This window comes from Arabidopsis thaliana, chromosome 3, assembly GCF_000001735.4.
Source record: "Arabidopsis thaliana chromosome 3, partial sequence".
Classification (NCBI taxonomy): domain Eukaryota; kingdom Viridiplantae; phylum Streptophyta; class Magnoliopsida; order Brassicales; family Brassicaceae; genus Arabidopsis; species Arabidopsis thaliana.
The window spans coordinates 15,081,189-15,093,693 of NC_003074.8; the positions used below are offsets into that span (position 1 = coordinate 15,081,189).

Consider the following 12,505-nt stretch of genomic DNA (forward strand, 5'->3'; position numbering starts at 1 on the left):
ATCATTGAAAACTCTTTAATAAATCGTATAAGAAAATAACAATAGTAGAAATAAAACCGAGGTTCCCAAAATACACCATAAGCCAGACGGACTTGAGCGACTACACACGATTCTCACCGTGACCTGGGGAAAAAGGGAAAAGAAAGGGGTGCGTAAAGAATTACTCAGTGAGAGGATCCTTTCCGCCCACTGGAAATACGATACACGATTCTACCTTTAAACCACAATCAACAATCACATAGAAAATAGACACAACACTCTTATAGTCTGCATCTCTATACAAAACTATAACACACAACTCATTCTTGCTTAAGCATGATCTCCACATCATTTTCAGGTTCGATCATCTTCCTGACCTTTGAACCTATCTAATTCGACTGGACTCCTCAGTCTTTTATTGAGCTACTAAGAATCCATCAATTCAATGTAGACCATTTCCACTGTTCCACTTTTCATCATCTTAAAATTGCACTTTCGCATATAACACATATAATTACTTGTTATCACAAGTACAATAATTCAATCATCCTATAATAGTAGAACAATCATCATATCATCAATCTTAAATAACAATTCATTATTACTAAGCACATAAATCTATTCATGTGCAATGAATCAAGAAGCATAAAAATAGAAACATGTATTCGAATCTCCATAGATCACAACATCACCTGAATTTGGGATGATATAAAGAGGTTGAAACTCCTTGACAATATCTGAAACTTGCAGCACAAGAAAACAGCACAAAGATAAATTAGGGTTTCTACAGTTTTGACAAAACAGGTGATTCTTGTCCAACAAGGAATCAACGTGGCAGGTAGGGTATATCTTTCCTAGTGACGACGAAGGGTCCCATGGCTTCTCCAACATTTCCTCTATTTGTATACACCATCGGCTTGTCCTTTGATAATCAGATCTGACCGAAATCTGTTCTCCAAAAGGCCAAGTTGAATCTGAAATCTGATATTTGGTTATTTCTGGGTTCAGAAACTGTTACTTTTGTCCAACTTTAAGCTTGAATTGTGGATGTAGTTTACCTCGTAACAGAGAGCCGTTTGTTGCTGTGGATTCCTTGAAGTGAGATGTATCCAAAGACACTAAAATAACGATCTGATTCCTTAAGATCTGACGGGAAATCACTCCTTTAAACTCCTACTTCAACAGTTTTCACCCTTCTTCTTCTTCACTAAAAATCTAATAGTTTGATATTAAGTCACGAATTCAAAGTACCAAAAGAGATAATTCTATTAGCAAAAAGCATTACTCGGTTAGGTTTTCCTTACCCAACAAACGACGACAACGGCTCACGAATCCGGTGGTGAAAGACGGCTCCGAAGACAAACGGTGACAAGTGGTTACTACTTTCTCAATAAGAAAGAACAAGGATGGCCCCTGCTCAAGGTTGATCAAAGAAGAATGATGATGCTTCTGCTAAATGCTTTCGAGATCGTAATGAGAAGAAGCGGCTAAAGGTAGAGGGAGATATTTACACCATATATATATATATATATATATGTGTTCAAGTTTAGGTTTTCGTTTCTAATGGAAATGGGCCTTTGTTGGGTTTATATGGGATTAGGTCTTACAATTCTCCCCCACTTAAAGAGAATTCGTCCCCGAATTCAACACTTCTTGTTCGACTATACTTTCCATTCATGCCTTTAGAAAACTTTATTTATTCCAAACACAATTTTTAAAATAATTCAATTGACCATTAAAGAATTGAATAAAAAAAGCATATGCCAACAACTGAAAGCTCCAATAAAGAAAGAATAAATTCCTAAAAGAAATCTTCACTTAATACGATTAAACCGTCCACTCCAACATGAACTTCTACGACCTTGGAATTTGAATTTCAAACTTTATCTTGCTCAACATCAAGCCCCTTTTGTTCTACGGCGTACACACGAGGTCCTATGGCTTGCCTCTTAGGAAGTGTTTGGTTTCCGTCATTTATGTTCCGCTGATTCCCTTCCGCTATAAACGTAGTGCACTCCCGTGCATAATGGCCTGGCTGCCCACACTTCCTACAATTATTATTACCTTCCGGACAATTCTCCCTGATATGACCCACTTCACCACACTGAAAACATTTGCCTGAATCCATCCAACAAACCCCTCCATGCTGCCTATTACACCTTGTACACTTGGGGTAACGGTTCTGACCTGGTCCTTCTTAACGGTTATCCCATGTACGCTTTTGAGATCCAACTACCTGAGTTGTCCTCGCTTGAGTATTTTTCAAGTACTTAGCTTCTAGAACAAGTCCACTCTCTATCCTTGCAGCCTTCTCAACCAAGTCTATCATGCTGAAAAATTCTCGGGAAGCACATCGAGTCAGAATGTCCGGCCTCAATCCTCTCATTAATCTACGAATCATTGACTGCTCTCCTCTTCCAGCTCTCACTGAAAACCTGCTAAGATGGCTAAGTTCCCGCTCATTCTCTCTAACTTTCTTTGTGTCCTGACGAAGCTCCTCGAAGTCATCCTCCAAACTATCCATTGCTTCCTGAGGAAAAAACTTTCTGTTGAACTCTTCCCTAAAATCCTCCCAGAAAATCACATGCTGCACTGGTGTGTTCCCCAGTACACCATCCCACCAATGACTCGCCTCCTCTCTCAGAAAATGAACTATTATGTCTTTTTGGAACTCCACTGGACACCTAGCATTCTCAAAATTATTCTCCAACAACTTCCTCCAATCATCTGCTTTGACGGGATCAATACCACCAGTAAAGTATTCTGTGCCCATGGTCCTCATGACCTTCATTATCTCCTAGTAAGAAATCGCAGGCCCTACCATCTGAGCTGGTGGTGGTGGCGGTGGAGGTGGTGGCGGTGGAGGTGGTGGCTGTTGTTGCTCAGGTAGAACATTTTCTTGTGGTTGCTGAGTACCTGCAGCTGCTGGTGTTGCCTGACGGATTCGGTTCATTAACTCTTCAAACATTCCTCTCATCCCTTGAATCTGTCCTAACAGTGATGCATTGATGGCAGCCTGATCTCCGACTGGAACATCACCTACTGGTGGTTGAGCTTATCCATCAGCGGGTGCATCCTCAACACGGTTAACCCTTTGGTTCGCAACACGTCCTCTTTTCCTTAAGGGCGCCATTCTGACCAAACAAACATCAATATCAGAACAATCACAACAATTCTGATTAACAAAACTAAATCTCAAGTCTTACTTCTTATACTAAAAACTCTTTATTCTTAAAACATTTCGTTAAAATCTATCTTTTAAGAAAACTCTTCGACTTAACCTTCCGGGTCAGCACTGGCTTGACTTTAACCTCCGCTCTGATACCATTTGTTACGCCCGTCTCCCTCAACATTGAGACGGCGTGCTTTCACTTTATTTATATCTTTCCTCTATTCAACTTTCTTAATTCAAATACAAAATTGTCTTAAAAAAATAATCTTAAATCATTGAAAACTCTTTAATAAATCGTATAAGAAAATAACATAGTAGAAATAAACCTGAGGTTCCCAAAATACACCATAAGCAAGACGGACTTGAGCGACTTCACACGATTCTCACCGCGACCTGGGGAAAAAGGGAAAAGAAAGGGGTGAGTAAAGAATTACTCAGTGAGAGGATCCTTTCCGCCCACTGGAAATACGATACACGATTCTACCTTTAAACCACAATCAACAATCACATAGAAAATAGACACAACACTCTTATAGTCTCCATCTCTATGCAAAACTATAACAAACAACTCATTCTTGCTTAAGCAAGATCTCCACATCATTTCCAAGTTCGATCATCTCCCTGACCTTTGAACCTATCTAGTTCCTCTGGACTCGTCAGTCTTTTATTGAGCTACAACGAATCCGTCAATTCAACAAAGGCCCATTGGTTTAGTAGTAAAAGAAGGTAATTCTCACCATCTAGGTTCGAGTAGTATTAGACACCGGAGTTCAAACAAATTAAGATAGTTTTTCCAGATCACAGAATTAGGTTTTGGGCGTCTTGAAAACTTTTAGCATCTTTTGATCGTCTAGGAGAGCTTTTATGCATTAGTTAGTAAAAACCAATCACCTTGCGTTTTTATTTTGGAGGCGATTCAGTTTTATTTAAATTATGTTTTGAGGTGGACCTCTCTTTTTTAAGGCAAACCTTATCTTTTAAATTACCAGGTGAACTTCTTCTCTGTTTATTTGTGAAGTTATCTTGTCATTTTATTTGCGAGGTGGACCTTGGCTTACTTTATTTCAAGGTTAGCCTAATATTTTCATATATTCACCAGGAGGACCATGTCATGTCATGTCTTATAATCAAAGTGGAACAAAGTTCGAGTATTAAAGACACCATTATGTACTAACTCTTTTCCTATAGAAGGCTTAACTATCATATTTTTATGGGTATGAGACTTAATTATCATATTTTAGGTTATTCTCAAATTTAAAAGAAAAAATAATCTTGTTAGATGTGTCTCCCATCTATCCGCTTTGTTAGTAGAATGATCCATGTATTTCCTATGTTCATTGCCACCTCTACATTGATTCCTTTTTCATACCATTATTTTGATCATCATTTTCTTTTTGATAAACTTGATTGGTAAAATGCGATTATCTTAACCCATAAATTAGTTAATGCTCGATCAATGTCTTAAACTTCTTTATTTTCTTCTCAGGAAACTTCTTCTTAAGGCTCATGCATTATCTTTGAGGTTCTTATCCTCCAGCTCTTTCTTCATTTTGTGATTGTTTGGTGGAATCAATGACATACAGTCATCCCTTATTTTCTCGTCATCCATGACTAATAATCATTTACGCCGGCATTCATTACAAGACCCAAGACCAACACCAACTTACAACAATATATAATGCTAATACATTCATTTGTTGTGTAGAGCTCCTTTTTCTCTTTAGGTATAATTAAAATACACCCTTTTCATTATATTAAATTAACTAAATCTCAAAAAGAGCAAATCGTAACACAGCCACACAAAAAAAGAGAGAGAACAAAACTGACGAAGTCATCGGAATTCGACGATATATTACATCCTAGTACACCTTCCTACTCTAAGGGTCCGAATGGTAACACCGTATTTGACCATGTGGAAAAAACGGTTTGGCGGTACGGTACGATCTAACTGCGGTATACACGGGAGAAATATATTTGCGGAACAGATGCGGTTTTTATAAAATAAGCGATACAAAACAATGTTTGACTGGTGAAAAAATAATGTATGGAATACATATAAAATTTAAAAAATATTTACTATTATTATAACAAATTACAAATATAATAATTCAAATTTTCATTAATATTTTGGGTGACCAAATAATGGATATTAATAAACTTAAACTATATTATTGAGTGCTAAAACATATAAATATACTCATATATATATATATATATATATATATTAAAGTATAAAATTTTAATAAAATATTAACACAAATTTTTAATGTTAACAGATTTTTTCATTTAACTAAATAAAGCAAAGAAAACAAAATTTGTTTTTGAAAAGAGAAATACCATATATTAGTTTTATTATATTATTATATACATGATTTTATTTATAAATAGTTGCACCAACCTAAAAAACAAAAAAAATATATAGGTGTACCAACATACAGATAAACTATTTAAACAATATATATATATATATATATAATTAGATTTTATTCCTAAAATATTAAGTAAGTATAATACTTTTGTTGTAAAAAAAAAAAGAGAGTATAAAGCGTTTTCTTTGGACCACACTTGTTTGCATATGGATAGAAAATTAAAAAGTGCATCACACTTGTTTGCATATGGATAGAAATTTAAAAAGTGGATTTCATTTTTGTGAGGTATAGAAAACTGTGCGCGTAAATGGGAAACTGTGATTAGTGATTTGAAAGCGTTTTTAATAAAGTTCTGAAAACCGCACTTCTTTAATGTTGTCATTCACAGCCTTAGATTTACAAGTATTTGATGAGTGGTTTGAATAAATGATAGAGAATTTTAATTCTGATTTCATGATACTCGAGTCTCTGATTGGATAGCCCATAGCAAGCTTGTGAAATTTAATGGTTTCATTCTCTCTTTTTTCTCCCCTTATATATATATTTTGTTTGGACCGCAAAATACTCCATAAAAGATGGGCTTTAAGAGCCAACCACCCCGGAACCTGGAAGTTTACATTGGAAAAATTAACATCTCGAGAGCGAGCCCCTTTTGCAAGAGTGTCAGCTCAAATATTTAACTTCCTAGGTATATGTGATATCGCAAAACATCAAAATCTATTATGAAAAAGATTAAAAGAATCTATGTCTGTTGCAAATACTGGCCATAGATCTTCTTCTTCGACAATTTTTAAAAGTTCGGTGCAATCTGTCGCAAAATAACTGGAATCAAAGCCATTATGAATCGCATAATCCATTGCACATAATAGGGACTCCAATTCTGCATGAACAGGAGATAACACTCTGGACTTACCTCTTGATCCTAGTAATCGGCTATTTGATTAAGAATAAAGCCAACCCCGTAAGTGTTACTGTATGCTACCCACAAGGCATCGAATTGGCACAAGAATTGTCCCTCCCTTATTGGGGGGTGGGGGTGGTGGGGGGGGGGGGGGGAACTTGAGTCTCCAAGGCCAACACTTCATCATTTTCCACTATTTGTTCAAGGATTTGCACCATCTTCCAATTAATAGTTCCGCGGTTGCAAGCTGCAAGGTATATGGAGGAAGGATATCTTTGTTATTAAAGACTTTATCATTTTTGGCTTTCCAAATATAGTAGAAAATCAATGGAAATGTTTCCGAAGTGTCCGTAGTCACTCCTGTCTATTTTGCTGTCCAAAGAAGGAAATCAAAGTTGGCGAACAGAGATCTACTCGGGAAAAAACCCGGATTAATTGGTTGGCATATTTGAGAGTGCCTAGACCTGCATTGCAGGTGGGCATTCAAATAGAAGGTGATTTAACGATTCTTCCTCTTCACCACATGTCATGCAAGTTCGATATGAACCACATTGGCGGTCTACAAGTCTACTAGAAGACTCTAGGCAGGCCACTAGGGCTTGCCACAAGAAGTGTTTAATCTTCCTAGCCGTTTTCAACTTCCAAACTTTTTTTTTCAGGCTCGTCGTACTTGGCACTGAGACTTCATACTCTTTCGTGATGCTTTTCTTGCTATGATATAACCTGATCTCATCGTATAGTGCCCTGATTTAGTGTAGGTCGAGTAATAATCATCGACTTGAAAGCTTCTACTCGGTTTTAGACCTAGGATAAGGGGAATATCGCTCGGTGCTGTAAGTTCTTGAATCAGGTTCACTTTCCACTCTTTTGTATCAAAATCTATCAGATGATTGACATATAGATGAGGGGAACAAACCATCGTTATCTTTCGCGGGACGGGACGGGATGGTTGAGATCCAATTATCACTCCATACTTTAGTGCTAAAACCAGATTTGATATTCTTATATTCTTTGTAATATAATGTTAAGACTACGTAAATCCAGAAAAAGAAAATGTTGATTTTACATATGTAAATTCATGACATGAGTGTGCATGGCCTGCATATTCGATTCTTCAATCTATACTATTATTTGAGACGTACGTTAAGTGATTCTCAGTTAAAAAAATTTTTACCTTAAAATCATATGTTTAAAATGTTAATGTCATAGAAAAAATTACCTTTAACTGAGAATCACTTAACTTACGTTATAATCTTGGCCATTCGATTGAATTGTTTGTGTCCGTTCGATTTCTCGCCTTCACTTAAAAAACACGCGGATCCTTTTGACCCGGGTTTACAATTTTTGGGTCATACGTTATAATCTTGGCCATTCGATTGAAGTGTTTGTGTCCGTTCGATCTCTCGCCTTCACTTAAAAAATACGCGGATCATTTTGACCCGGGTTTACAACTTTTGGGTTATACGTTATAATCTTGGCCATTCAATTGAATTGTTTTTATCCGTTCGATTTCGCTTAAAAAAACACGCGGATCATTTTACCCGGTTTGAAACTAATGGGTACTCGCCTCTAATCTTGGCCATTGAATTGAATTGTTTGTATCCGTTCGATTTCGTATTTCCCAAAAAAAAACACGCGCTTCTTTTTATCCTGTTTAAAAAAAATGAGATTCTCCTTTTAATCCTGGCCGTTGAATAGATTTATTTCAAGCTGTCCGATTTTGTAGTTTCATGCATAAATTCATCCGACTATATTTCAAGAAACTAATCGTATTAATTTCATTCAATATCTTGCGTATCTTCGTTAACAATTAAGTATATATCACTTCTCCATAATTATCCATGAAACAATATTTCGTTTGGATCTTCTTTTGGAATTATCTTACATTTTTTCCATAATTATAACACATATAATATTTCGTTTGGATCTTATTTTGGAATTATCTTATATTTTCTCCATAATTATAGCACATCTAATATTTCTTTGCCATTTTCTTTTGGAATTATTTTACATTTCTCCATAATTCTATATATGAAACGTGATATCTTACATTTTTTATAAGTATATCCGATATTCATACCTACTTTTACGGAAAATGATAAATATTTTCTTATAATTTTTCGGATTTTTGATATGGAATAACCTTGAATTCCAAGGATAATAGTTTTTGCGCATATTGTTTTGACCTAACCACTCATTCTTATAAATATCGGACGCCTCATTTCAATCTACTCACTCAGTTTACACTCACATAGTTTCATTTCCAAATTCATTTTTAAAAATGATGCTCGCCAATCCTCTTCCATTCACTCCCTTGAAATCACTAAAACCTTACAAGAACGCTTGGCGTATTCAGGTTAAATTGCTTCATGTTTGGAGGCAATATTCTGTAAAGGCTGGTGAATCCATCGAAATGATTTTGGTTGATGAAGCTGTACGTATTATAGTTTCAACTTTATATTTTCGTAAACCTTATAGTGTGTTCAAGCATCATTTTCCTTTACTAATTATTATTTAAAATTATTTTTGTCATATAGGGTGATAAGATGTATGCTGCTGTGAGAAGAGAGCAGATCAAGAAGTTTGAAAGGTGCTTAACCGAGGGTGTTTGGAAGATCATTACGACAATCACTCTAAATCCTACAAGTGGCAAGTATCGTATTTCTGACTTGAAATACAAGATTGGTTTTGTTTTCAAAACCACGGTCTCTCCATGTGATTCTGTTTCTGATGCTTTGTTCCTCTCACTTGCTAAGTTTGATGTGATCCTCTCTGGATCCGCTAACTCAAATATCTTGCACGGTTAGATTCAAGTTTTCATTTTATTTTTGAACATACATGCATTATCTCTTATGTAGTCATTATATTCATAGATTTATTCTATTTGTCTATACAGATGTAATGGGTCAGGTTGTCGATCGGTCTGAAATCCAAGATCTTAACGCTAACAACAAGCCCACCAAAAAAATCGATTTCCATTTGAAAGATCAGCAGTACAAACAATCTATATTCATATTAATTCTTATTTAAAGTTTGTTGTTTTTTTACTTTTTATTAATAAATTTATTCTTTTCATATTTAGTGACACTCGCTTGGCATGTACACTTTGGGGGAAGTATGCTGAGATTGTTGACCAAGCTTGCCAAGAGTCAACCGATGGTATTGTTGTTTGTTTAATCCGATTTGCGAAGATTAATCTCTACAACGGTAATTATATTGTTATGTGTTACTACATATCTATACTATTTTAAAAAACACGACCTTATATTTTTAAAACAGATAGTAGGAGTGTTTCCAATTCTTTTGATGTTTCACAAGTCTTCGTGGATCCCACGTTGGCTGAGTTGGCTCTTTTTAAGCAAAGGTAATTGTATTTATTTGTCACTAAATATATTTGTTTCTACATAATATTAAGCAAAGTATTTTTTCTTGATATATAACATACCAACTGATGGGTTAACTTTGGGAAGTTCTAGATCTTTTCATAAGAGGCTCTATGCACCAAGAACTGGGGATGACGATGGTGATTATCCAAGGCAAACAATCTCAGCATATAAATAAAGACATTTTCTAATTATTATTTGTCAAAATTTATAATTCATTTACATGTTAATGACATACACGAAAACTACATATACAAAATATACAATTACGTACCCAAACGTACATACCAACTATAGACATATATTTTTCATGCTACAAACCGAGGAAACTACATATAGTAAACAAAATATAGTTTGACCAGACTAAATATATTTAGTTGGTACTAATAATACATGATAAACAAATACATGTTTAAAGATAATAAAAATAAAATAGAGTTTTTGTGGAACACACAGAACTGAGATTTGATTATTGATTAAACCAAAAATACCGTGCGTAACATGGATAGTGATCTAGTTGAAAACTATAATCAAAAACAAAAAAAAAAAACATGAAAGGGAATTTGTTCTTCTTTATTCAACAATGATCATAGTTATATCACTAAAATATATATACACATTACAACTTTAATTCAACAAAAATAGTCTTTAAACCAAAAAGGTTCAATGAATAATCATATGCTTAAATTAGAAAATTATACTTGTCCCCAACATGTCTCAACCATAACACTCCTTACGTTGCACACTAACCCAACCACCGTTACGTACACGGTTAGCATCCCACAACCTCACAACATTTCCGTTAATCACCGTTAAATCCACGTAACGGTACCAACCTTCATCTCCATTTCTCATCTTCACCACTCTCTCCCATCTCTCCCACCATTCTCCACTCTCACCTCCTCCATACTTAACGGCCGTTGTCTCTCCGTCATCTTCTTCTCTCTCTCCGTCAATCTCTTCTTCGTAGTACACGGTTAGCTTCCCCTTCGTTACTCCGTCCTTACACAACAACAAACTCCAATCCTCAGTCTCCGTTACCTTGACTCTAGGAGGTTTCGTCTCCATAAGGAGAGCAGCCTTTGTCGCTTGTGGTTTTGGTGGCTCAAGAAAAGATTCATCTATTAAGCCATTGTCTCTACCACCTCCGCTGGTGGTGGTAGTGGTAGTGGCTCGGATCCGCCAGAAACTAACGGCGGCCGTCACGACGGCGATCCATGTCCAAAGATTGTTAAAGACGAAGTTAACGTAGTCGAAAGCCAAAACCTCTAACGGAGAATCCAAAGTCGCCATTTCTGAAATGTTTTTATTATATCCTAACGAAGAAGATTGAATCAGTGGTTATATAAAGGGAGAAAGAAAGAGAGGATTAGTATGGGGAGAGATTGAATCTTAGCCGTTGGATGGATCTGAAGAGAGATAGATGGTGAGCCATTGGATCTTGACAAGTTGAACGGTGGATCTTTCATAGATGCTGAGGATCAAGACCGAAGATGCTTGTAGTGAAGAAAGATGCCCTAATAATGCCCAAAATCTGATTCTTAATTGTATTTTTTTAGTTTTCTGACACGTGTTTGGTGAGAAACTGAACTCCTGACACTGTCGTATATTCCTTCATGTTTTGCCGGCTGGTTTTTGCCAAGTGTTTATGAAATAAGACACGTGGTTTAAGTTTATTGGTTGTGTCTGGATCTCACTGCATGCAATGCTTTAGTTTTTTCTACTTAATTATCTTAAACTTAGCATTCATTACCAATCTCAACTTCGCAAGAAACGACTATTATCTCCTTTTTTTTAAGGAATAGAAAAATTATCCTTTTTCTTATCGGAGTACAGTAATTCATTATTGTTTAAGTAATAAATGACGACAAAAAAAAGAATCACCAAATTAAAAACTGATCGTCTGTAATTTGTACTCAAGAGAAAACAACGGAAATACAGTCTTGATATTATTATAATTTTTTGCCAAAAGTTTTTGTTTTTAAGTAGAGAATTATTTGTGTGGTTTTTGCTTGGACAATGAGTAGAAAAAGTTTGTGTGGACGGAAAATATAACAAAATCTCAGAACGAAAGGAGTTGAGAAAAAAATGTAATTAAGATATAAGATTGTTCATTGGTAAGAATTATTTGATTGGTTATTATAATGAATGAAACAAAAAAAAAATGAAAGAAACAAATATATAATGGCTTATACGTGACACAAAAGGAGGTGAACACATCATTGGTGTTCTTCGGTAAGAATTATTTTATTTTGGAATATATAATGAAGTTCAAGGTAAGACATATCGTAAAGAAAATAGAGTATCTAAATATTAGTCGCAATGGTTGTTGAAATTAGCCAGGAAATTTTGATTTAGCAGCCGTCATGTATACTCACTCACATTGCACTTCATGGTTGATAAGATATGTTCCGATGTTCGTATAGTATCTACTGATGACCTTTAGTCCTTTATCAGCGACATCGATCAAACATTGCACTATGCCACTATGAAATAAATTTTGTTCTCTTTTGCAAGATTATATATCTAGATGATACGAGAAAAATATGTGGTCTTTTTTGGACGTCAAACTATCACTTAATCTAATTAACCATGCAAAAAATAAAGAAGTCTCAAGATATGACCAATTTGGCATGATAGTGTTTAGAAAAGAGATGAAAAGACTCCACATCTATAGACTTCGCTAAAAACATTTATTGTA

The 12,505-nt window shown here is 35.3% G+C and overlaps 1 protein-coding gene, 1 non-coding gene and 3 pseudogenes across 5 annotated transcripts; 1 reads left to right on the top strand and 4 right to left on the bottom strand.

Moving 5' to 3' along the window:
• Positions 1–657: 657 nt before the first annotated feature.
• On the bottom strand, positions 658–1,497 carry AT3G00680. The gene is made up of 3 exons (NR_143846.1): positions 1,284–1,497; positions 1,038–1,186; positions 658–953 (listed from the first exon to the last, which is right to left on the bottom strand). It is a non-coding gene; the product is annotated as an uncharacterized misc_RNA (transcript).
• A 358-nt stretch (positions 1,498–1,855) lies between these two features.
• Positions 1,856–3,332, bottom strand: AT3G43090 (annotated as a pseudogene; the record flags this gene model as incomplete). The annotated part of the gene is made up of 1 exon: positions 1,856–3,332.
• A 2,773-nt stretch (positions 3,333–6,105) lies between these two features.
• AT3G43095 lies at positions 6,106–7,506 on the bottom strand (annotated as a pseudogene; the record flags this gene model as incomplete). Its single annotated transcript has 1 exon — positions 6,106–7,506.
• A 1,196-nt stretch (positions 7,507–8,702) lies between these two features.
• On the top strand, positions 8,703–9,982 carry AT3G43100 (annotated as a pseudogene; the record flags this gene model as incomplete). The annotated part of the gene is made up of 6 exons: positions 8,703–8,855; positions 8,959–9,223; positions 9,318–9,414; positions 9,504–9,628; positions 9,701–9,785; positions 9,898–9,982.
• A 350-nt stretch (positions 9,983–10,332) lies between these two features.
• Positions 10,333–11,333, bottom strand: AT3G43110 (uncharacterized protein). Its single transcript, NM_114179.4, has one exon. The coding sequence runs from the start codon at positions 11,095–11,097 to the stop codon at positions 10,522–10,524; it is 576 nt and encodes a 191-aa protein (NP_189897.1). The 5' UTR covers positions 11,098–11,333; the 3' UTR covers positions 10,333–10,521.
• Between the last annotated feature and the right edge of the window lie 1,172 nt (positions 11,334–12,505).